The 25902-nt window shown below is 40.6% G+C and overlaps 1 protein-coding gene across 1 annotated transcript; it reads left to right on the top strand.

The window, feature by feature from the left end:
• The first annotated feature begins 2880 nt into the window (after positions 1 to 2880).
• On the top strand, positions 2881 to 25801 carry cpa6 (carboxypeptidase A6). The gene is made up of 11 exons (XM_030397633.1): positions 2881 to 3342; positions 6776 to 6851; positions 15865 to 15989; positions 18262 to 18376; positions 18933 to 19034; positions 19124 to 19228; positions 20676 to 20786; positions 21260 to 21350; positions 22771 to 22973; positions 23150 to 23234; positions 24563 to 25801. The coding sequence occupies exons 1-11, from the start codon at positions 3233 to 3235 to the stop codon at positions 24775 to 24777; spliced, it is 1338 nt and encodes a 445-aa protein (XP_030253493.1). The 5' UTR covers positions 2881 to 3232; the 3' UTR covers positions 24778 to 25801.
• The last annotated feature ends 101 nt before the right edge of the window (positions 25802 to 25902 follow it).

A 25902-nucleotide genomic window follows, 5' to 3' on the forward strand; every position in this document is an offset into this window, starting at 1 on the left:
CTTAGCAAGTAGATAATGACTGAATTTTCATGTTTGAGTGAACTTATCCTTTAAAGCATCTCTATTACACCAAATAAGGAAAACTACTTTATTAGTTCAGTTGGCTGTGCATAAAAAAGTCAAGTAAAGACGGAAATGTACAGTCAGTCCTGTGTTTAAACCTGTTTTACACTGAAGCTGTCAGAAATGATACATTACTTTTTATAGTGTATTATGAATTGAAGCTTATATGGCGAAGTTTCAGGAGCAGGACCACACCTCAACAGTGCCAACTTCTGATATTTCTATAAATAACCACCTGACCCTCTCCTCGTCTTCGCTCTCGTATTCTGCGCCCCTCCCCCCCACCCAATTTCTCTCTCTGTTTCATCTTTTCTTTCCTCTCCTTCGTAGGACCACAAGGGGGTCCGTCGCTGCCCGAGTGCGGCGGCGGATTCTCTACAGAACTTCCCCACAACGCACTCGAAGAGCTCGAAGAACTAAGATCTTCAACGTTTTGTTTTCTCTTTCTTTCATGATAAATCGTTTAAACGTATCTTGTTGAAGGTGTGGTCCTTGCTAGTGAAACATTGGTTAATGAGCAACTTTCGTGAAAGTATTTTTTTAAAGTAATAAAGTATACGTAAAACAATATCAAGCCTAGTTTTTGAGCTTTGAAACTTGTAAAAAAAGTGTCTCCAGGACTCTAAGCAGAACTACAGGGCAAAGAAGGATAAGAAATGTGTTTACCTGGTAGGGATGGAGCACTATGTGGTGGACAATTACACCTTTACAGAGAGTCGTTGTGATGGATGTGGAGTCTCAAGTTTGTATCCCCAATAAAGCTCTCTGATGTATAAAAGATGAGACCACTGCTACTTTATCCCATCCTCAAGCCATCGCGCAATTTATTCCTCTGCTTATTTGGACCACCTGCGTTCTGTAAATATCATCGTCTCAACTGTGTAATTAAGAGCCTAATTCCACTTATCTACGTCTCCTGTGCATCAAGGTGGCTGTTGTCACAAACAGTATTCCTGCCCTGTCTACTGTAAAGTCTATGTCTGTTTGGAGGGAGGGCTCGGGGTATGTCGTACAGTAATTGTGTGTAAAACAGGTGGCGCACTGTTGACACTGGAGAGAAGCATGTGAAAAATGTGCTGCTGCCATGCAATCACAAAAGGAAAGGGCTGGCAGTTGACTTAGACATTTAATCACCGTGTTGGGTGATAAGTAGAGGATCAAACAGAGGCACGAAAAGCCTAGAATAACAGGCAGAGCCACCTAAAGCTCCACGGAGGGATCCCTGGTGGAGTTGGGCCAAGGCACTGACAGGGCTGGTAGCTGCTTATCACGCTGGCTTTTGCGTGTAGAGGTATAAGCGAACAGGAAGCGGAGGATTCAGGAGCTCAAAGGGATCTTAAAGACTGGATCAACTAAATTCATTTATTGTGTTTTGGATTTAATATGTCCTTCCTTTCCATGTGGGAGTGGTCAAGTCTGCCTGTGACTGATATATTCTGTACACGCAGCTTCCTCTATTTTGACCCAGTGTGCTTATGCATCTTTAGGTTTGATTGCAAAAGCAAATGCAGCATCGCATTCTCTACGATTTGGTAAACTTACAAATTACCTCTGTACTCGCTTCTGTATAGCTCCAGTGGTGCACGCAGGATGTTTGAGGGGCAGGGGCAGAAAAAATAAAAAGGGCACCATGTCAGTGCACCACTGAATGTGTTTCGGCACCAGCGAGCAGAATCGGTCCTGGAAGGGTTCTGTGGAGGGATTTCTCGTGTTTTATTTGTATCGTGTTATACATGTTGCATTTTAACATGTTGATGAATGAAAACAGTTTTTGATGTGATTTTAAGCAATGCAATGAAGGATCACAAGACATCGAAGTAGATAAATACAGCAGGGAAACATTGTGCATAATGACAAATTGCATTTAATTTCACCCTGTTTGTTAGATAACAGTTCTCGGTGCAGGCTTTTTGTCAGGATATTTGTAACAAATGATGCTTTAAAAAGAGTAACTTCTTTAAGGGGCCTATAAACAGAGACAGAGCTCTTGATATAAGGAACAGCAGTTTGCAAAAGCTGACGAGTTGTAGAGATGTACTTTTAAGGTGCAATAGGTACAAATTGTGGTTGTAATCATTATAAACTTCCCTTAAATTGTGAGCAGAATTTAAAGGAATAATGGTTTGGGCTGTACAACATTTATGCATGTTTCGCATGCTAACCAGCTAGCCCCACACCATCCTGGTCCAAAGCTCCTGTGCTAACAGTGAAGACACCAACACTTCTGAGCTCTTAGTGAGCCCTCATGAATTCATCAGCTGGCCAAATCGTACATATTGCACCTTTAAAGCATATGTATGACCTGTATTTGTTACCATCAGAGCAAAACATTCTTGCACTTTGAATCATAGGGTGAGAACACAAACAGCTCATTACAAATCTGGAAGTCCTACAGTTTCAGGAAAATAGGACTGTGTGACCAGCACTGTAAATATGCAGTTACACAATGCACCTTTAATAAGCAAAACATCACCAATGTGCAATCTGAATGTGCATCATTTGTATGAAGGTTAACCAGGAGATAGCAGAGCACCTTTGAGCCCGTGTAGGCTCTCAAATCTTTTATCAGGACAAGGACAAGATAAAAGCAGTGTCTTCTTCAAAGGAGCCTGAGCTGAGCACAGCAGAAGAATGAGCCTGTTGTTCTTCTCAAGTGATAAAGATGATACTTGATACACTTCAGGACTTTATGGATCGCTTTCAGAAAAACATGACGTGACATTTTAAAATTCACTCTTTTGGTTAGTGCGCGCGCGCGCGCGCGTGTGTGTCTCATACACACACACATACACACACACACACAGTGCGCACCAGTGATCGGGGATCCAGTTACCAACTTCGCCGACACCGGCCCACGTGATCCGGGTCCTCCTCACTTTAAAAACGAGCTGCTACCCTGCAATTTCCCTCCAGAGCTTCAAAGAGGTGGTAAATGCTTCCCCTGTGCCAGATGACCGACTTTCGCACCTTTTGCACCTTCTGTGTCAGAGGGGGAGAGAGAGAGCGCGGCGCGACTGGAGTGGCCACTTCCCTGCCAATCTGCTGATGGTGCGCCGGCTCCGAGTCCTTTGAGCCGAACCACACTTCTGTCCTGATCGATCGGCGCGCATCCTGCAAACAGGAGGCCGATCGGTGTCCCATCGTCTGTCTCCGATCTGCCCGTACGAGGATGGACCACGGGAGCGCGTTTCGCGCCTCCGTTTTGCTGGCTTGTGTGATAATCTGCAGCAGCGTGCTATGTCCCGTCGGTGCCTATCTGTACAACAACCGCTACGCAGGGTGAGTAAAGACCCCCCTCCTCTAACCATTCATGCTCATTTGTGAGTCCCTCGAAGCGCACGAGAGAGGAGAAGTTTCCTGCAGACTCCACATCAAGAGACGGGCTTTATCTTGTGTTGAGAGAAGGAACAAAGAAAGTCTTCATGCTCACCACCTTCTCCATCCAGTTTGAGACATAATATAATGTTTTTAGTCTGCGTCTGATGGCAGTTTAGATAAGACTGCATCAGAGAGAGAGGGAGAGAGAGGGAGACACTCTGATGGCTCATGATAGGCTCAGATGGGGATGCTTGCAACAACAGCAGCCTGTCAAACTGCTCAAAGTATTCATTAAAAAAATTATAGCCGTGGGATGGCAGTGACTGCTAAGTCTGTATCATGTAGCCATGTGCTTCTATAATCACAAGACAGAGCACAATTTGTCATAACGGTCATTTCTGTCCTGGCATGGCGGTCTGTCTGCGTGTTTATGAGGCTGGATGCGGGGTGCTCCTCTCCTTGACCTTGGATGTATGGACAAATAGACTGTCTGCCATGGGACCATCTGGAGCTGAGCATGTACAGTCATTTGGGTAAACATACAGTGGTCATGGAACGCATGATTGGGGCATGTACGGGTTTATGGTCTGTTTTTCAAAAAGAGCCTTTAATGTAGGGAGACCACCTCTGCTGGAACCCCCCCCACCCCCCTACCTCCCTGTGTCTCAAATAACATACGTGTTGGATATACTCCAAAAGTTGTGGAGCTCACACCACTTCTGATTTGGCACCGAAATCCCAATATGTAGCGTGACGGGAGGGGAGGTGGGTGTTGTTCTACTTTGCCTCACAATGAGCTTTTTACAGATATATTTACAATATTAGTGAGGTAATACATTTTTTTTTCCATAACTGAATAAACAAGCTGTTCTCAGGGGAAATTGAGGTCCCGAGAACACTGTTTGAAGCTAGAAAGGTGGCAGGGTCCGCCACATATAAACAAAGTAAAACATGAAACTTGTGTTCAGTTTCTTTATTCAGTTTATTCTGTCATGAAGACAAATAGCATTTGTTTGTTTTGTTAGTTAAGGCTTAAAAATCCAGTCATTGTAGATCCTTCTCTTAAAATGTCTTCCCAGAACATTACATAATGCACCTTTAACAGAGTGTCTTGGCATTATTGAATATTGGAAACGGAGAAACGATGGTAGTACTGTGTGAAAGTATCAAGACAGAGTCAACGTCTGTGAGTGCTGGATCCTAAAAGCAAATTGCTTCCATCCCAGAGAGAGCACTGCTGTGGGAATCAACAGACTGACAACTTAAGGACAGCTTTAGCTCTCAAAGCCCCGCAGCTGGTAGACGCGAAAGAAAAAGGCCTCTGCCCGGCCAGTGCAGCAACAAAAACAGTCCGTCATCGATGAAAGATGAAGAGAAGGATCATTTTTGGACTAGAGTGGAGCTCTGGGGTGCCACTTAGTTTCTCCGAGACTGGTGAAAACAAAAAAAACACCAGCCTGACTAAATCACATATTTCTCTGATGTTTCAGACAGAGGGAATAAACTATAATAATAGAATATGCTCCAAGGTTGTTTTTTGAAGTTTGAAATCAGTCTGTCTGCCTTAGTTTCAATCAGTTTCTCGAATATTACTGACCACCTGTTCGCTTTGAAGTCCGTCTTCTGTCGAATCAGGCCGTTTCCTGGCAGTGTGTTGTTGTGGTCGCTGAAATGGGGTGGCCGTTCATGTGGGACACCCCGGGACCCTTTTGTTCCCTCAGACCTCAGAGTGGCCCGCTGCCACCTTTGTTTAGGGGGGCCCAGCTTCCTGTGTGGCACATTGTAAAAAAAAAGAAAAAAAAAAGCTCTTTGAAATAAGCAAAACGTTAGAGAGGAAGAAAGAGGTTTTAAAGACATGAAAGTGGACACGTATGTGACCCGGCAGGTAACTTGGCAGTCACATAGACCGTAATGAATTATTGGCAGTGTGTTAGCTTTAATCTCAAGAAGTGTGATCTGCAGAGTAAGAGCAATGATATGTAAGATTCATGGTGAAGATAGAAAGAGTGTCTTTGTTTAGGAGCAAGGCGATATGAAAGATGTGGTTTGCGGACTGAGTGAGACAGACTGGAGCTTCTTTATCTGCTGCCTGTTTTTGTTTCAGTTAGTGCCAAGACCAATGTGTGCTGAATAACATTAGTGTCTAATGAGTGAAATATTGAATTATAACTCAATTATAACTTAAATATTTAAAAACAATTGCATTAACTTTTTTTTCTGCTGTTGACTAAAATGAAATTCTTCTCAATTCTCGATGAACGAAATTCAATTAAGTTGGCAAAATCAGCAAAAGCAGCGCTGGTTTTAATCTGACCACAGCTGTTTAAAGGGTAAGTTCAGCCAAGAATGAACATTCTGTCATTCTCCAGTCACTTCCATGCCAGCAGAAAAGTTAGGGGAAGTTTTTTAGTCCACAACTGAGAGTAGACTGAGTAGATGGGACACAATAGCGCCATACAGTTTGTTTTGTGTAATCCAAGTTGCTAAGCTAAAAGCATTAGCCGTCCGCCCTGTCTGAAGTGTGTGCATCCATTCGACACACGTCGAGGGTGTAAATTACATCTTTTTAAATCATTTCTTGATCTCTGGGTTTTTCAGAGACTTTGTTTACACCAGGCGAGCTGCATGGAGCCTTTTTATGTCCCCCGCCTACTGTCAGTTGTTTACGAAAATACTGCAACGCTGCTTTGCTGTGAAGCTCCAAAAATGTTTTGTTCACAAACTACAAAACTTCTCCTCACTTTCCAATCAGAATGAGAGTGTATAGATAGTGACTGAAACGTGACCCTTTGAATACTTTACAGCTTCATTTAAAGCTTCATCTTGTCATGAATTTCAACCAAATAAACATTAATGGATAACCAATGAAACACATTGAGCAGTGTTTCAGCCATCACATTGCAGTATTACATTCATGTGTGATTTATTTCCTGTGTATTAACACCACGCATAGACATGACAGAAAAACACGCCCATCTCCAGTACAAATCAGTGTGCTGTTGATGTACCAACAGTGTCAGAATGTGAAACAGCTTCTGCTACTGTATCTGCCAAAGAATAGTTCCAGGTGCCGCCAATGAAATATAATCCTATAATGACGCCTCACGCAGATTGTCTGACTGGGGTTTGACCCTGTCATCTCTGGGATCGAGGAACCACCCATTTCAACATCAAACGTCTGCTATTATAAGTGTCGCCTTCAATCAGCACAAAAGGAGGTTTCATTACCTGTGACTTCATCGACCCAAATGTTTTGGAGATTTGAAAATGGATCCCTGTACTGTGGCAGTGAATTTTAGTGCTGTAATAAACCCCTTTAAGGCACTTTGATCCTTGCTGTAAACTGACACTGAGAGGAGCCCTGTTGGTTTTTTTTTTTTGTTTTTTTTTGCAGTGATCAAGTCTTCAGGATAACTCCGAGCGATGACGAGGAGGTTCAAGTGCTCAAGAATATTCTGGGACATATGAAGGTTGGCTCATACATTTTCATATTTCTTTCTGTTTTTATTGTTGTCGAAGCATTTTTTACCACTCCGAATGATATGTTAAAATGAAAATATCTGTTATTATTCTGCTCACATCAACCTATAATTCCCCAGTGGTCTGTCTGTGACACTTGAACAGACAGAGTGAAGCGTGACGCCGGTGGTAAAGAGGGGGTGATGTGACAGTAGGCTGGGGACAGCGATAGGCAGAACCAAGCAGCCGAGTGCGGTCATCTGTCACAGTCGGGACATATTCCCCCGTCTGAGCGACTGAGATACAGTTGATAGGATGCTCTTGTATTTCATTTCAGTGAGAAACCCCCGAGAGAAGAATGGGAGGAAAATACAAAACATTTCCCCATAATGATGCGGAGTGTTTGGAAATTATATGAACATGTGTTTCAAAGATATCTAAATTAGCGGGGGAACCCTGGAGGACACGAAGGCCTTGCCTCTTTTCCCCAAACACATTTGGGAGTGATTACCGATCAGCCTCAGGAGCGTGGATGACCTTCCTCTGCACATTGTTTTGGTTTGCAAATACATAGCGAGGATTGTTTGTAAAGCATAAAAAGCATGATGCAATTATAGACTCGCTCTGCAAATAGTCAAGGACCCACTTTGAATAATTGATTGAACAGTTGATTCATTTTAAAAAATCAGCTCTGCCAGGTTTATTATTCCTCTGAAGATGAATGTTGCATTTAGAGTGTTTATGAAATACCAGACCATATTTGTGAATATTAGTTTTTTTTGCCAGCGAGCCTTTTCCATTAATGACCAATCCTGGTCTAGTTAATCTGACTTTCGATGAAAATTGATCTCAGTGAGAAAATATGTAACAAACAGAAATGATTCAGAGATTTTATTCATTTTATTCAATAATACGCCCTAATGGAATCATGAATTCTGACATATTGCATCAGTTACTCCGTTATGATATAGTCAATGTCGTGAAATGTATCAAAAAGATGCACAAAGTATAGATATTGAATTGATATATTACTTTGGTAAAAGTAAAAGTCACCCACATGAATAATACTCAAGTGAAAGTCTTTAAGTATCTAACTTTAAGTTGTACCTGAGTATTTAAAAATACATTCTCTGTCAATAAATGTATAAGTAAAGTACGTTATATTTACAAGTATGTACTGTCTAGTGTGGGTTGATCGATTACTGGGTCAGATATTCAGTTTTATTCTGATTATTGATATATGTATTTTTTTAGAAATTATTGCAGACAAAATACATTGATTTGAATCTTGATACAATAGCTCTGACGCAAACTGTAATCTCCAAAGTAACTAAAGCTATCAAATAATGTAGTGAATGTAAAAGTACAATATTTGCCCTCAAAACGTAGTGCAGAAGAAGTCTAAAGTGGCAGAAAATGGAAATGTGCAAGTGTACTTCATTACATTTGATTTAGATAGTTGGTTTGGGAGAAAGTGTGTAATTTGCACGTATTGCTTCTCTAATTTGTTTTTTTTTAACATCTACCGAGAATTCTATTCAAACTTTTTTAAACTTACAAATTCCAAAGCTGAGTTCATTTTTTTTAGACTTTTGATTTAAAATATGCGGAATAGATAAAGAATTTAAGAGTTCTTCAGAACTGCAAACAAGGCGTTTCGAGGAAGGTTTTGAGACAAAAACTTAGATCTTATGTGGTAAAAATGAAAAGGAAATGCTTTTTGTCTGCTAAAATATTGTCAACACAAAGCCTGCGTGCAAGCATTTGCAGAGATTTCATTTCGTAATCTTACAGTCTATTTGTTGTTTTTTTATTAGCATCTCACACTATTTGTCCGATCTCTCTCCAAGAAAGTTTCCTGTTTCTAATTAGCTGTTTCAAAGCTTGTTTTAGTTCGATTTAAGATAGATTTATGGAGTTTATATGGATGTGTTTATGTTCAGAGCAAAAGGCTACATGATTGTTCAGTTAAATATATAAAAGAAATATGAAAAATCCAATGAAAATATTTTCAAGACTTTCTTTTGGAGGGTTGTGGAGATTTCAGTGTCAGAATTTCTCCAGCCATGTGGCAGTGTGGCCTTTTTTGACTCCAGTTTAGTCTGTTTGGGTTGTGTTTATGCAGCCAGATACCTCATCTGCATACATGAAATCTGTTTAGGTTCAGGTCAGCCTGTCATTTAGTCGTCCAGAACCAATACAGCAGAGAAAGAACAGAGGAGGGCAAAAGAGGGTTCAGTAAATGTTTGTGATTTGCGGTCACGGAGAACAGAACACAGCCAGGCCGCTGGTCAGGACCTAGACGGAGTTTTATGTATGTAAGGGCAGCGGACATGGTGCTCCAAGGCCAGCCGAGGCAGTGGCACTGTACTGTTTGGACAGCTGTGGACTTAGTTGTGTTTTCAGTGGCTTAGCCACAGTGCCATGCCTCCAGTGCCAGAGTCAAACCTTTCAGCCCCCAGGCGAGGCGTGAGGTCAAATAATAAACAACCGCGGTGCACTACAGAATGCAGAATCAAGAATCAGATCCATCAACAACAAAATTACACATTTCTCCAAGTCATGATGCAGGATTTGTACATTTCGTTTGGCTTTGCTCGATGGCTGACAACATTTAAGTTATACTGACAAAATATTTCACATTGGCTGTTCCAAACACCTGGTGGCGTGTGTGTCATTTCCAAAAAAAAGTCCTCTGTTAGATGAAGTGCGGTGCATTTACAGAAGCAGCAACAGTTTAGGATAAACTGAAGGTATGGGTTGACTGATACCGATATTTGGGACCGATATTCATTTGCGGGAAAAAAATCATGTTTTTGTGTCAAAATTTCAAGCAGCCAGTGATGATATAAAACTTAAATACAATTTACTCAAGTGATGTACCTCAGTAAAATTGTAACGTACTTTACTTTAGCATTTCCATTTCATGCTGCTTTGTACTTCCTGTACATTTATATTTGATCAATTTAGTTAGTAGTTACCATGCAGATTCAGATAAATCATTGTTTATAGGATGTTGATAGTGTAGTGCTACCAATCAGATAGTGTTGTGGGCAGGACATTGTGTGACAGGATGTTGCATCACAGTCAAAGTACAGCCACATTTATTATATCGGCAATCTGAAATGCTGATAATCTGTCAACCCTCAATATCGGCCGGGGCAGATGGGATCGACCCATCCATCCATTGTCTGTAACCACTTTATCCCTTTTATGGGGTCGTGGGGGTTTTTGCTTGAGCCAATCCCAGCTGTCTATGGGCGAGGGCAGGGTACACTCTGGACAAGTCGCCAGCTCATCGCAGGGCCCTCACTGATGGCAGAGGCCGCCATGCAAGGTGCCAACTGCACATCAGGAGCAATTTGGGGTTCAGTATTTTGCTCAAAGACAATTCGACATGCAGCTCAGCTCAGCCTGGAGCTGGAATTTGAACGAATGACCTTCCAATCACTAGCTGACCTGCTCTACCCGCTGAGCCACAGTAGGGTCAAACATGTCTAAGGAGGTTGAGCCTTCATTTCCTTTCCAGCGTCCCCCTCCCCAAGAGAACACACGGTGTATGCTGAAGGACATCGAGTCCAAGCTCACACTATGTGGATCTAATGGGAGAGTCAACTTGGTCATCTACGAGGAGATGCTGGCTTTAATACTCAATCAGCTCCACAAAGATAAGAAGTGGAGCCATGAGAGAGGGCTGATGGAGAAGGAGATTCACGCCCTGAGAGCACAGCTGGTTGATGCTCATGCCAAAGTCCACTCCTCAGGAGAGATCGAGGATATGAAATCACAGCTCACTGTGCTCCGTGAGTCACTGTGGAGAAATGACCATGACCTCAAGCAGCAAACGTCCATCAGCAAAGACCTTCAAGTCAAACTGGACAAAATGAAGGCAGAGAAAGAGGATCTGAGATCACAGCTGTGGACCACTCAAGCTGACCTTGAGCAGCAGACCTCTGAGAGCAAGGCCAAACAGCTTGAGCAAGTTCTTGTGTTTGAGAAGGCTCAAGCTCAGAAGCTGCAAAAGAAACTGCGTATGATGGAGGGAGCTTTTCTTAAACAACAAGAGGAGGCCAAGATGGCTCTGAAAAGATCACAGGCTTCCCATCAGGCCCAGCTGGAGCAGTGCGAATCTGAGACCAGGAAGATGGCTTCTGCCCTGAAAAAGGCAAAGTCTCTGCTTGTGACTGAGCGACTCCGCTTGCAACAGTAGAGATCCTCCCTGCTGCGAGATATGGAGAAGTCAAACGCTCTTTACGCATCTCAGCTGGATTGCCAGAAAATTGAGAACAACACCCTCATGGCAGCTCTGAAACAGGCTGAGCAGCCACTGGAGAGCCACTGCAGGAGCAGAAGGCAAAGTCATCCATCCAGCGGCTCTGGAAAGCTCCAGTGCTACCCATCAGGCCCAGCTGTAGCAACACAAAATTGAGGTGGCATCTGCCCTGAAAAAAGCAGAAGATCTGGAGAGCCTCCACTTGCAACAGGAGAGAGAGAGCGCTATGAAGTCCCAGCTTGATGATCTTGAGAGTCAGATGGACAAGAAAAAGAAAAGAAGAAAAAGTGGTACAGGAAAGTCCAGCAAAGCCCAGATCCACACTCAGGAACAGGAACATGCATTTCTACCGTTAACTTGTGAGTATCAGTCAGATGAAAAAAGTGTTAACCCACGAACAGCGTTTTCACATACCATCTTTAAGTAATTAAAAATGAAAAACAGCATTAAATAAAGCAAAATAAAAGGCATAATGTCGTGTTTGTCAGTCAGTCAGCCACTTTGGTCTGACCTGCAGAGACGATTTGCCTTTTAGGTAAAACAAGGTTAAAGTCAACTTGACTTCACCTGTTTGACTGACAGGTGAACTCTGGGCAGCCTAGAAAAGAAACACAACAGCTCCTGAATGCACCCAGAAAAGCAAATACTTCACCAAAGTTATGCATTGTCCGGATAAGATATTTGGATTTTCACAAAAAAGTTAATAATTACTTTTGTGCATTGTCACTACATGACCGTACCTGAAACATAAGATATTATCTCGTCAGTGGCCATAAGGGTTCCTGTTCTACTTGGATCCCACTCTAGGGTCGCAACTTACTTTATCATGAAATCCCTCAAGTCTATAAAATACTGAGAAGTGTTGGTGCCAATTTTCTAAAAAACCTGAGGTGATAGCTTTTGATTTCTTGCTGCTCCTGACAAACACTCCAAAACCCAAACGCTTTCAGCTGATTGTCGGAAGAAAAGAAGTCCTCACAATAAAGAAGCAGCTAATCACCGTCTCTGTCAATCAACTGATCGTTTGATCGGATGATCATTCCAGAGGATAAACTGAAATAAACAGAAATCTCCACAGACCCCATGTAGCTGGAGGGGAGCAGTGACACAGTATTTTTGGCTCCGTCTCTTTCTTGCATCACAGAGATTTCGTTTGAGATATTCCAGACATTAAATCTGTGAAACAGATGTACTGGTATCTTTGTTAAATCACCACCGCCGCTGTCATTGCGTCCAATGATTTATTTCACTATGGAGGAATTTCACCATTGTCTATGATGACATCACTTGAGCAGTCTTTCTCGCTGTTGGGGGCTAGACAGGCCGTTCTTTGTCTTGATGAAATACTTCACAACAATTAAACTGAGTTATACATGTTACATTTTTGAGCAGGCTGGATTTCCTCTTTAATCAATTCATCCTCACGTCTTACTTAATGCATGACAGATGATCCTACACTGTAAATACTGTGAAAAAATCAAAGAAACCGATTACCTCAAAATGACCAAGTAAAGGAAATTAATGATTTTGAGTTGCTTGTACAACTTAAATGTAAGACTCTAGTTTACTTGGTAATTCTTAGGTTATTCTTATTCTTAAAAGTCACCTTAAGAAATGTTCAGTGTATTTGCTCCCTTTCCCACGAGTCCGACAAGTACAAGTACACTGTACAAGTAAAATTTACTTTATTCAAAAAAGTCAAGGCACCAAGGACCTAAAACTTCAGAATTACTGAGTGAAGTAGAAAAATACATTCAACGAGCTTAGAAGTTTTAACAACTTAAATTATTAGTCTGCTTTACTTGGTAAGTAAAATCACTTTGTCAGACTAAACAGTGTATAAAGTTTTTCTGATTTGATTCAGTTTTGGAAAAAAATGGATACAAAGACATGAGATATTTGATAAAAATCTGCCTTTAACTCTGCTTTGACAGCACTGGATTCTTTGACATTACACTTTAAAATCTGACTGCTTTTAACCGATTAACCTCAAAATGACTAAGTAAAGTACACTAACAATTTTAGGTTGTTCAAAGTTTTTAGCTCATACACCTTAAATGTAATACTTTACTTAGTAATTCTGAGGTAATCTGTTTCCTGACTTCTTCAAAGTGGAGTCAACTTTACAGTGTGAACTCGTTTTTCTCTCTGTCTGAGCGTCCGATACATATAAAGTTGGAGCTAGCAGCTAGCTTACCAGCTGTCTTGAGGACTGGAAACTTCTTGGGGTCTCCGCTACAACTGAAGCCAAGGAATAAATACAATCACCCAGAACTTGTTCTTTTTGCACATATTAAACAAACAAGTGTTAGGTAGCAAGATCCAGAAGTGTTAGTAGGCGAACTTTGTTACTTTGGACTGAGGCAGGCTAGCTGTTTCTACTTGTTTCCAGTTATGCTAAGCTAAGCTAAATGTGTAGCCACTGGCTACAGATGCATATTTACAACGTATTGGAGTGATATCAATATTCTCATCTGACTCTCAAGACAGTGACCTATTTAGGCCACAGAAAATACTCGCTAACAACTGTGTTTATCTTTGGGGGACATGTTTTCTTTTACTTGACTGTTTATAAGTCAAGTTACAGCTTCACCTCCTCTGCCTTAAGGAAAGCCGGCTCTGTTTTTTTTTTTTTTTATTGAACTATAACTTTTCCTTTCTTGTCCTGCCCACGCCAGTCTTACATCAACCAAAACAACCCAAATTCAATTTATAGACGCCCTGTACACACAGACACACACACAAAATAGAAGAAAACACATAAAAAAAAAAAAAAAATCAGGAGACAGAAGATTTATAAAGCAGACAAAGAATGCATCTTTCAAGCTTATAAATCCAGCTATAAAATTTTAAAATGAGAGGACTGTTTGTGCTGAGCTGCGTTATCTGATCAGGGATATTTATTTAAGTGCCTCTCTGGCCTATGTGTTTTTTGATTTGTTTGGCTAACAGAGGAGCGGCGCAGAAAACATTTGCGGTGCCTAACCATTTGGAAACGCCATAAAAGCGCAGAGCGGGTTTATACTAGAGGGCAGCAAGCATTCCTGCCCAGGATTTTTTTTCTACCCCTCTGGCTCTAAACAAAGTTGAATTAATCTGGTATGCATTCTGTAAACCATTAAACCAATTGACACATTAACAAGCATGTGTGCCAGCCTGCCTGTCTGTGCCCCAATGCTATGGAGCAAATGAAAGCCAGGTGAGGACGCTCACTCGCGTCTGCAGAACACAGAAACACTTGAGGATTCTCTGTGCAGTGACTACTGTGCGCATCATCTGTAGGTCGGTGCTCTCCAGACTCTCTCCTTCTTTGAGTTTCTCTCTGTCTCTCTGTTATTTTATCAGCTACCCACATGGTGTCTGTGTTTATATAGCCAGAAAGCACGGCCAATGGCGTCCGTCTCAGCTAAAGCCAACACAACCAGCTATCAGGGGCTTGATAACCGGCGCTGAAGGACATGGATTCCTGTTGCTAATATGAGGTCAAACAGTAGAGAGGGAAACGGAGGGAGAGTCGCTCGCTGCAGGTCTTGATGGGACACGGCAGAGTGTGTTTTTTCCCCCATTAACTCTGTACAGTCATCAGCATTCCCCTGATTCACTCCATCGCTTGAAGGTAGAGACCGGAGGAATGTTGAACTGTCCTGGTCATGATCACCAAATGTCTGGGGCCGTTTTAAACACTTAGGTCAGAGAAGGAAACAGTTCTTCTTCTGAAACGTGTGGTTTTAAAAACCTTAAGTTGAGTTAGTTCAGTTTAGTTTAGCTGACAATATGAAGAGGCCAGACATGAGGAGATTACCCACATCTACGATGCAGATGTAGGTGATGAGAAAGTCCAAAACAAAAGTAAAGCCAGTACAGACCCTGATAAGTGGATCTGATGTCAGTAAAACATAAGCGATCCACGCTCAATACCATCATTAGTTGAGTTGCAACAGTAGGAGGTTGTCACGGCACAGTAACTGTCTCCGAAAACACCACTTTTATTACATCATGGTATAGAGTATTACGCAGTGACTATTATTAGTACTGTATTATCTATTACAGTGACCGTTAAAGGAATCAAAACAGGGGAAGAAAAGGTCAAATTCTAAATTTTTAATAACACAAACATGGAAGAATTCAATACCGTACATAAGCAAATGTACAAAAACATAAATTTTCATTCCGATGCAACCCCTAGTCATTACAAAATTCATTATTACTGGAATTGGTTGCATTCATTAAGTCACAACAGACCACCAGCTTAGTTTGGTCTGCCACAGCAGTCACTTATGTTACCCCACAAGAAAAAATATTAAAACTAGAACGGCCCAACAGTCCCCTTTGATTCTACCAGTGTAGTCTAATATCAAATAAACCATATTTCAATCGGCTAGATCTAAAATTTAAATTTGGATCCACATATAGATACCAGCCACCTAAATACACCTGATGTTTGTCATCAAGATCATGCGTAACTCCCTGACAAATTAATGAAAACTTGACAAATTGATAGGATTGGACCATCCCCGGTGAGCCTGTGTGGCTATATTAGTATCATACATCCGTCATTCATGTATTTACACAAAGTCAGACAGAGAAAGGATCCATGTTGGATAGCTAATGGGTCTGCATGTGTTTTTTTGCAGCAATTTGAGGAAGTATTTTATATTTATTTCTGCTTCAGTCATTAACAGGTAAGCCAGATGTTTTCCATGAATACAGGTGATCAACCTGATCTAATGTGTTTGTCCTTTTCCTTGTAGGTGGACCTCTGGCAGCCCAACACTGCCTCTCTAATCTGTAAAAATGCCACGGTGGACGTCCACGTGAAACGCAACGACACGCAAGGTTTACATGCCCACTTAAAGCAGCAGCATATTGATTACGGGTAAGACTGCAGTGACCACCAGCCGTAACTTCATGGATGCACCACAGTTCGCATGCACGCTGTCTCGCACATCTTGTAATCTTGTTAGGAGCGCCTCAACACCCTGAGACACATGTGTTATTCAAAGGCTGTTGCAATAACACAGCTTTCCCCAGCCTGAGTATATGACATGCAGAGTCTGCCTTCGTTTGCATGCAAAGGACCTTCCCTCAGAGCCGGGACGCACACAAACACACACCCTCTACATCAGAGCTCCTCTTCCTAGCCTGCTCCCAAAAGCAGCCCTTTCATCTCTCTGCCCCCATCCCTCCTCAAAATTAAGGTTGAAATGATGGAGGTTTATCAAAGCAGCCGCACACAGAAAGAATTCCATTGTCATGACCGTCCTGAGGGAGGAATCGCAGATCTGAGGATTTTTTTCTGCTCTGTGTTGATTGACCGAGAGAATGATTTAAATGTCCGGGGACAGTCGTCCGTAGGTGGTTTGGGTGTCAAAGATCTCATTTTATTTTCAGGGACGTAATCCATGTTTTTTTTAGTGTTATCGAGGAAGTTATGTTTAGAGATGGACCTCATGAGGAAGTGTACTTCTGGCTGCCCACATAAGCTGGTATAAAGTCAGTCCACATCTTCTGGTTTTAGGTTGGAGTGGGAAGTGAAGAAGTGAGGAGGCATCGGTTCTGACCAGACCCTAGAACAGTCTATAAATAGATAATGACAATGATAATCATCATTTTGGCTAAACATGTTTCAGCAGTGGTATAATTAGTATCAACAAGGGTGAGTTGCTGGTGTAGAAAACTGGTTTGGATGCTGGAAAATGAGCAGATGAGTGAGCGCAGTTACGTAATTGGTGTTAGGAATGAGTCAACAATAAATCCAGAACCCCTGATCCACCACTTCATACCAGCTCTCAACACCCATCAGCTATATCATGTACTTCACATACTGTAACAAATGATTTAATGGGACTATCTGCAAATTGCATGTTCTCTGAGGCAGAAACCTGTCACTTGTCAAAAGGAAATTTTGCGGACACACTCAGAAACCCTCTAAGAAAGCCCAACACAGGCCCAATCTGCAGTCATTTTACATGCTGTTTACAGGTTTTTACGATAGCTAGGGGTTCCGCACTCCAATCAACCATATTTGTGAGGGTTTGTAAATTGTAGCTAGAGTGAAGATTTTGTTGATGACCAGTAATTAATGATTTGTTATCTACAAGAAGAGTAACAACATTTAGGTCGCCATTTTGGCAAAACACACTTGTTACGTGACCAAAGTTTCACATGTTCCGAGATTGAAAACCATTAGTTGCAAGTGAAGTTTCTGTTGATCGCATTGTCATCTTTCAAAAGTAGCTGCACTTGTGTTTACGGCATTTCAAATGTTAACATTTGCTGCTTTTTTTGACATGTAATGTATAGCATTGTCAACTGAATGTCTTTATTTTGTGGACAAGCTCTATCTTTTTCTATTTTTTTGGAAAACCACCTCTTGCCTCATCATATTAGTCTTAGTTTTAGTTTTAGTAGTATTTATAGTTCTTGTGATACCCACAGAATTGCTTGATTATTGTTAAATAACATTAATTAGAACGTCAGGCATGATGGTTTATTCTTATTGGTTCACTCAATCAAGGATAAGTAATTAAGCAACTATATTGTAATAACATTAATAAATTGTAAACTTATAGTCAATGAAATGTTAGTTGATAGTTATTTAACTGTTAACAAACAATGAATATGCTTTAGAAAAGCATTTGTTAAGCAATTGTTTATTGTAGATTTGCAATTGATGTAAAAATAATTTGTAAATGGTTAATAAATACTTAGTAGTTGATCTATAAACGTTGTTTTGATGGCCATGATAAAATTGCAGCTGATGCTTATATACCTTTACATTGCTTAATAAATGGTTTATAAAGCATTTCATTGTTTTTTTTAAATAAGCATTCACTACATTTTAATCAACTTGAAATGTACAGTTTGTTTTATTATGGTTAGCCTGAGCTTTAAAGCAGTATCAGATAATTTATTGACCAATCAAAACACAGTATTTACAACTCTGTTTTTGAAAAAGGGGGTAACAATATATGTACAAAAGCAGAAATAATGAAAAGTATCCTAGTATTTAAGTAAAGTATTCTTGAGTGAAAGCATGCTCGTCAATGACTGTACTCATCTGTTTCAGCCTAGCTGCTGAGGTTGTTACAATAGTTGGCTATTATGTCTATTATGTGTCTGTCTGACTTCCTCTCCTCCATCCACAGCGTGTTTATCTCCAATCTGCAGAAGGAAATTGAAAAGCAGACGGGATATCGCTCGTCTCGCAAGCGGAGGTCAGAGTCTCAGTATGACTACGAGGTTTACCACTCTCTGGAAGAGGTAGATGTGAAGCCCACCATCTACCCGCCCGCCCGCCTGTCTCTCACTCTCCTCACTGCTCTCTAATCTGATGCACGCACAGAGTAAACAAACACGCTTCTCTGAGGCGCTCTCAAACTCCCAATTACCCCATTCCACAGGTCTCTCTCTCTCCCACCGCCCCGCGCTCTCTCTCACACACAGAGACGACACTTCACGGCTTTAGAGTGTTTATTTTCCCAAACTAGGATCAGGCTCCTGCTTCATGAATCTGCCAGGCCCTATGAGGCAGCATGAATTCAACACACACACATCTTTAGTACTGTGAGCTTTGATCCCCTCATTCGCTAAAAAAAACCAAAACACATACTAAATATGCATGCATATGTGTGCCTGGACAGTACATGCATAAATATACCTTTTCACTCAAGCCTGGAATTACTTTCAATGGCCTAACAAAACAAAACAAAAATCACATTAAATCAATCATTATCTGTTTCCCTGTTTACTCTAGAAAAGGTTTGCAAACAAGTCCTTGAATAACATTTTCTCTTCTCCATCATTTTCCCTTCTCAAGATCCAGAGCTGGATGTTTGAGATGAACAAAACTCAGTCCCACCTGGTCGACATGTTCTCCATCGGGAAGTCGTACGAGGGGAGGCCGCTTTACGTGCTTCAGGTAGGAGAGAGAGCACGAGACACACACAAGTGAATGAAGTGACACGCAGGCTGCAGCAACACTCAAATATTCTGCTCGTCTCCTGTCAGATAGGAAAGAGAAGTCGCCATCAGAAGAAAGCCGTGTGGATCGACTGCGGCGTCCACGCCAGAGAGTGGATAGGACCTGCCTTTTGCCAGTGGTTCGTCAAAGAGGTAGTGTTGTTATTGTGTTGTGTGATATTGAGCCACTGTCTGATCTTAATGTTTCCATAGCAGTCTGTAATGATTGGCCTCTGGTGTCTCCAACAAAATGAACATCTGTTCGCTTGTCATGTGCAGTTACGCAAATACTTAAGAACACCCTTTATCGTTCAGATGTTGAGCATAACCCAGACGTTTACACAAGTTTCATCATGCCCTTAAAGTCATGGCTGGAAGACCAGAGCCAGACATTAACTGCAACAACCTTTAATGGCATTTTTTTTTTTTTTTTTTTTTTTTACTACTGAGATGCCAGATGAGTGGGATTTGCTACACAGTGAGCACGAGATCGTGAAGATAATTAAAGGAAAGTCTAGATTATATCAACAGTCCCAGCCTGTTTTAAGGAATTCTTGCATGATAAATGTCAGCTGGCAAGTAATATTTAAATATTCAAACATTTCAAACCAAATTAACTGATGTTGAGAAAATAACTGCCTCAACATGTGTCAGTATAAAGTAGCGCATGTGCATTTTAAAGCTCAGCATGTCTCTGGTTTACTGGAGCGTAACATTTATTAAACAATGATTAGTTTCGCCCTCCAGTCATTCTGTGTGCACACTTCTTGAAATGACCTCTAATGTGAGACAAATTAAAATGTTAATTTACTGTAAGTGATCACACTGATTAAATAATTAATTAGGGAATTCTTTAGAACTGCAACGATCAATTAATAAGTTGCCTGATATTAAATGAATCACCAACTATTTTGATAAACAATTAATCAGTTTTAGTGATTTTTATTAGGGGAAGAAAAGATAAAACGCTTTGATTCAAGCTTCTTAAATGTGTATATTTTCTGGTTTCTTTACTCCTCTATGACAGTGAACGGAATATCTTTGGGTTGCGGGCAAAACTAGATTTTTGAGGATGTCGTCTTGGGTTTTAAGAAACACTGATTTACATTTTTTTTCAAATTTTTCTGTTATTTTATAGACCATCAACTAACAAGTTAACCAAGAAAATAATCAACAGATTTATCGACAGTGAAAATAACCATCCGTTGCAGCTTTAAGATTCTTCACAGAATGAAAAAGAAGTGAGAAAGTGAGTGAATTAGAGAAATATCAGCAAGAAACAGAAACAGAAACCACCTAAATTAAGAATCTCAAGGGAAGACGTTTGATGTATTGTAATGCAGTAACTCAGGTTGGCCACTGGAGGTCAGGGTGCCATCTTTGTATAAGGCTTAAAGGATATTAACCTTGAGTCTAAGCAGTATTAACCCATTGCCCGGATCTCCTCACTGCAATCCCCATCTATTCTATAGAGTCTTAACCTACTGTAGCTGTGTGTAACTGTGACAGTAATCATGCAAAGGGTAACAAACAAATGAATATCTGTGTCATCAAACAATACACTGTTTTATAATAGACTGTTTTTATGTTGTGATTCGAGGCCATTAACTCATACCAGTACGACTCTGTGACGAGACGACTGCTCAACCAGCTCAACTTCTACATCATGCCCGTCTTCAACGTGGATGGATATCATTTCAGCTGGACCACGGTACTGTAGGTCTTTCTACACAAGACAACACAGTAAAGATCCTGCCTTTAGACATTGTTTTAAACAATATTCAGGTGCTTTATTTTCTTTATTTCATTCAGGTGCAAGTACATGAACGCAGAATAGTAATAGCGCACAGATTCAGAATATTTTCAAGGCAGTGTTCTGAATATTTTTGTGTCCAAGTGGATCAGAATTTATACAGTGATTGAAAAACTAGACGGCAGGGTGTTTTTTGTCATTAGGCAGCCCTTATCTCTGTACATGTGTACTTACAGGTAATACAGTGAAAAACGCCCCTCAACTTTTGTCTACATACCTACTTATAGTAGATAGATAGATAGTAATAGTAATAGACCAAACAGAGCTGAATCAGTGACAGATGGATTGTTTTGGAGCTCCATTTGTTCGATGAGCCTGGCAGTCAGTGGACATACGTACACAATGGCAGTGTCTCTGTTTTCCCCCTGTAGGATCGGTTCTGGAGGAAAACGCGGTCCAAAAATCACAAGTTCCACTGCCGGGGAGTGGACGCAAACAGAAACTGGAAAGTGAAATGGTGTGGTGAGTTTGATAACACCGAGCTGAGACACGCACACTGCGACTCGACGAGTCACTTGTCATATTCTGCTGCTGATGTAGTTTTTTCTGTGTATGAATCAGTGCGAGCCGGGGAAGAGGTATTTGTGCAGTGACTACAATCTGTGTTTGATGTCGGTTAGTCTCTGGTGGGAGGTGGGAGGAAGGGGTTTCTGCTGAATCATCATCACTGCGGGAGTGCTCCGAGAATATAGCAGAGACATTTGTGTTACAGACGGACCTACAGAGATGTGACACGAGTTCAGAGACGGAGGAGAACTCAAGCTTTTGAACTCTAAAGCTTTGCCCTTTGCACCAATATACCCCCCTCTTCCATGTTTATGCTCCAACAAAGCCCCATCTCTTGTTTAATCAAAGAGTATTGACTTCACAAACAGTTTCGATACGATACGATACGATACGATACGATACGATTTGATGTGATACAATATGAAACGGTATGATACGATACGATACGATACGATATGATACAATACGGTAGATCTTAATTAGCAGCCAACTGATTTTAGTGGTTTTAGCCTGTTGTGTTTAAATGGAGGGACTCTAAATTGCCTACATGTATGCTGAAATAACTTAAGTAAACAGAAAAATCGTAGGTGAGACAAAAAAAGAAAATGAATTATGTGATATTACATTAAAAATACAACAATAAATTTAAACTAAATATTAAACTAATGATAATGATAAATGGATAGTAAGAAAATATTTGAAATTACAAATATATAAGTTAACTGTATTTAGTATGGGGTCAGTCGTACAAAACTGCAATATCAATGTCCAATTTTTTCAATTTAGGTCAAAAAAAGGCACATCCCTTGCAAGAATAGCAAATTTTCTCTATTGTCACTACATCACTAAGATGTATATCGTGTGGAGCTTTACCAAATACTGCAGTGCACAGTAATATACAACATATAATATAACTTTCAGCCTGGCTTGAATTCAGTTATGGGAGAATTGATTAAGCTTCACTAATTCCACACAATTCCTGAAATAACTGAAAATAAATTAGAAGCAACAGCACGTGCAGCCACAAACGTGCTTATTTGTGTGTGTGTGTTAGAGAGAAGGGACACACTGTCTACAAATAAGCATGTTTGTGTTTGTCAGTGCCACAAACATCACATGAACAGTGACCAGAATGCTTTATTTCTACTCTTGGCACTGTGTTCAGAGTTTCTGCAAAGCATTTAGGTTTTGGCTTCTGTTATCCTTGGCATCATAATGTGTCTGTGGTGAATTCAATCTGTGTCTGCATTAGTCTCCCCTCCACAATATCGCTCTCAGTGTCCTTACATCTCCTTTTTATATTTAAAATCAAATGTAAAATTGACCAAATCTTTTATCTGTTTATCTATCATGTTTTTCTTCTTTCCCACTCCAGAGGAGGGTGCCTCCTCTCATCCCTGTGATGACACTTACTGTGGTCCGTTTCCCGAGTCTGAACCTGAAGTCAAGGCCGTCGCCAAGTTCTTGCGCAAGCACAAGAAGCGTGTCAAGGCATACATATCCATCCACGCCTACGCCCAAATGCTGCTGTACCCCTATTCCTACAAGTATGCCACTATTCCCAACTTCAACTGCGTGGTAAGACATCCAAAAAGCAAATCTTTATATAGGATAATATTCTTAGCCATCACCTTCCAGTGGCCTATTGCATGGTTACCATTGGAGTTACCTAACAGGAATGTCTTTATATTGAAGCCTACTGTAAAGACACATATAGAACCACTGATGACACGTCCTTGTGCTTCACTGTCTAGGAGTTAGCAGCTCATAATGCAGTGACAGCCCTGTACTCTGCCTATGGAGTGAGGTACAGATATGGACCTGCCTCCACAACTCTGTGTGAGTACTGTTCTACTTTCACTTCTTTGTTCTATTCCAGCTTTAGAAAAACGAAACAGAATTGAAAATTCGTTATGTTGCACCTGTTGTTCTGCGCACTCCTGTCAACCTCATTTGTGGTTTTTGCGAGTGAAATGGATCCCTTTTCGTGCTGTGAAATAGGGAGAAGTTTCCAGTTTCCAATCAATTTAGCCTTGCAGTCAGTGTACTGTGTGTGTGCGCCTTGAGAGGAAGCCCATGCAGAGATGTAGATGCAACACCGATAAGAATGAAATGCTTTTATGATCACCTCAAATTGAATCCGCTTGGTCTCAGAGGTGAAGAAGACGAAGAATCAAAACAATTTAAAATGAGGAAAGTACTCATTTTGCAGAAGGGCCCCGATGAGTGTTACAGTTTCATATTATCAGATGATTAGATTATACAAGCTGTGCTTTAATGTTGTATTTGTTTTAGGTGGAGCTTATTTTAACTACTGCATATACTGTTTGGCAGTTTAAGCTACAACAATGCTGAAGTCAGAAGAAGTTTAGAAAGTCCACAAAACATTTCTGGCACTCCAGCTTGGGACTTCTTTTAAAACATTCAAAAAGAAGCAAAAAAATACATGAATTGGCTTCATACAGCTCATCGTGCATTAGTAAAGTCTCTGGGGGGCCCCAAGATCAGAAATTGATTCGAAAAGACATAAATGTTGCCCTTTTTTTAGGCCACAGTCACTTTGTAGTTGCTAAGCTAAAAGCGTTAGCAGACAGCCCATTTGAAGTGCGTGTACAAGCTCGACCGCGCGTTGAGGGTGTAAATGACTTTTTTCAAATCTTTGTGGATTTATGGGGACTGCATTAAAGCCATGTGAGCTGTATGGAGCCATTTGAACGTTTCTTTGCTTGTTTTTCTACATTTTCATACGGGCTGTGTGTTTTTAGGTAAGCTGCTAAAGCGAAGTAATCGGGTTTTAAATAACATCTTTTCACATCAGTTTGAGATCTTTGAACTTCTGGAGACTTTGATTACTCTAGACAAGCGATGTGAGGCCGTTTTCTGTATTTTCTGTACTACTTTTTTGCTGTAAAGCTCCAAAAATTCTTCGTGGACTACTCAACTTCACCTAACTTTCCATCACCATGTGGGCAGGAAGTTAATGACTGAATTTTTGGGTGAACTTTTTCTGTATGCCAATGTACCTGGTTGATTTCCACCACTTGTGTTTCAACATGCAATCAACCTCTGGCACTGGCACTGAATTGCATTTCGACATGATGATATAACAAACATTTTGTTCCAAGCTTTTCCCACTCTGTTTTTTTTTTTTTATTACTTTTTTACAGACGTCAGCTCAGGCAGCTCCATCGACTGGGCCTACAGAAACGGGATTCCGTATGCGTTCGCATTTGAGTTGAGGGATACGGGATACTTTGGCTTCCTCCTACCTGAATCCCTGATCAACCCGACCTGCACTGAGACTATGAGGGCAGTGAAAGCCATCGCATCAGGCCTGCTGAAGAAGTGTGAGACAGACAGGGACAGATTTCCATATATATGACCGCACTGCAGCTCCACCCTCTCAGTTACTTATCTCAACACCTCATATTCCTCTTTGGGATTCAATATTCCTCACAGATATTATCAGGCGATGAGCTGACAAGGACCAGCAAAGCATGAATTTTAATTTGCTTTTCTTGTTTTTTGACGTTGTTAAACTTATTTTCCTTATCATGTGATACGATACGAACTCATAGTTGTGGGGGGTTTTTTTGTGTTAAAAACCAGAGAGTGACCAAGCCTTTTTGTATACAATAAGATCCTGCGTACAGTGTCAGAGATTATCTTGCAGGGTCAGTGGATCTTTATGTGTGCCATGCAGTATCCTGAGCTTGATTTCTAGCATATGATCCTCCTCACTTTCAGAGAAAATGGATAATGCAGACTCATCCATAGAATAAGCTTTTTCATGGTCATGTGAGCACTTGTCATGATACAGCAGCACTTTTTTCTTTAAAAAAAAAGCGAGAAACAGCTAAGCTGATTTTAATGTCTTCCAAAAATATGTTTTCACATGAACAGTTTTGGATAATATAACCCTATCTCTATTTTTATTCTGATTCCTTTTTATGAAAATTAGTCCTGCCAAGTGCCAGATTAGATATTCAACTTTGATGTTTAATGTATGAATGCCTTTATTACTGCAACATTGTTGGTGTACATGATATGCTATCACCTGACAATCTTTGGTTTGGTTTAAATTGAGATGTTTTTTTGTTAGATGTTAGATTTGAAAACTGAGGTTTGGGAAGAATGACCTGTCACTACAGTATCTCATTGTGTCATTACTCAGGTGTGGATCAATGACAGAGTCACAAATGTTTACTATTGACAACCTCTGTGCTTAATATGAGATTCTAAGAAATGTCTGACTTGATTAAATGTTGTTATATAACAGAAATGGTTCATGTTTTCACATTGATCTCCCGTCTGTCAGTCAATCAAAGTTCTGTTTTTTTTAATTTTGCCCATATTTTGTACATGTTTTTGATTGGTATGTTTGGGAATAAACATTATTTAAGTCATGTGGCTTTTAATATGATAAACTCACCTGACCTGTTTAAGTATAAAATGACAACTATTTTTTTCAAACATCCTCCTCGTATTCTTTTCCACTCTGATTCTG

This window comes from Sparus aurata, chromosome 19 (genome assembly GCF_900880675.1).
Source record: "Sparus aurata chromosome 19, fSpaAur1.1, whole genome shotgun sequence".
Classification (NCBI taxonomy): domain Eukaryota; kingdom Metazoa; phylum Chordata; class Actinopteri; order Spariformes; family Sparidae; genus Sparus; species Sparus aurata.

What these genes read in the sequence shown, in the direction of transcription:
- cpa6 (XM_030397633.1), top strand. Translation starts at nt 3,233, where the DNA reads ATGGACCACGGGAGCGCGTTTCGCGCCTCCGTTTTGCTGGCTTGTGTG. An exon ending in GGCCGCTTTACGTGCTTCAG is followed by an intron (nt 19,035 to 19,123) that starts GTAGGAGAGAGA and finishes GTCTCCTGTCAG; the next exon opens with ATAGGAAAGAGAAGTCGCCA. An exon ending in ACCTGCCTCCACAACTCTGT is followed by an intron (nt 23,235 to 24,562) that starts GTGAGTACTGTT and finishes ACTTTTTTACAG; the next exon opens with ACGTCAGCTCAGGCAGCTCC.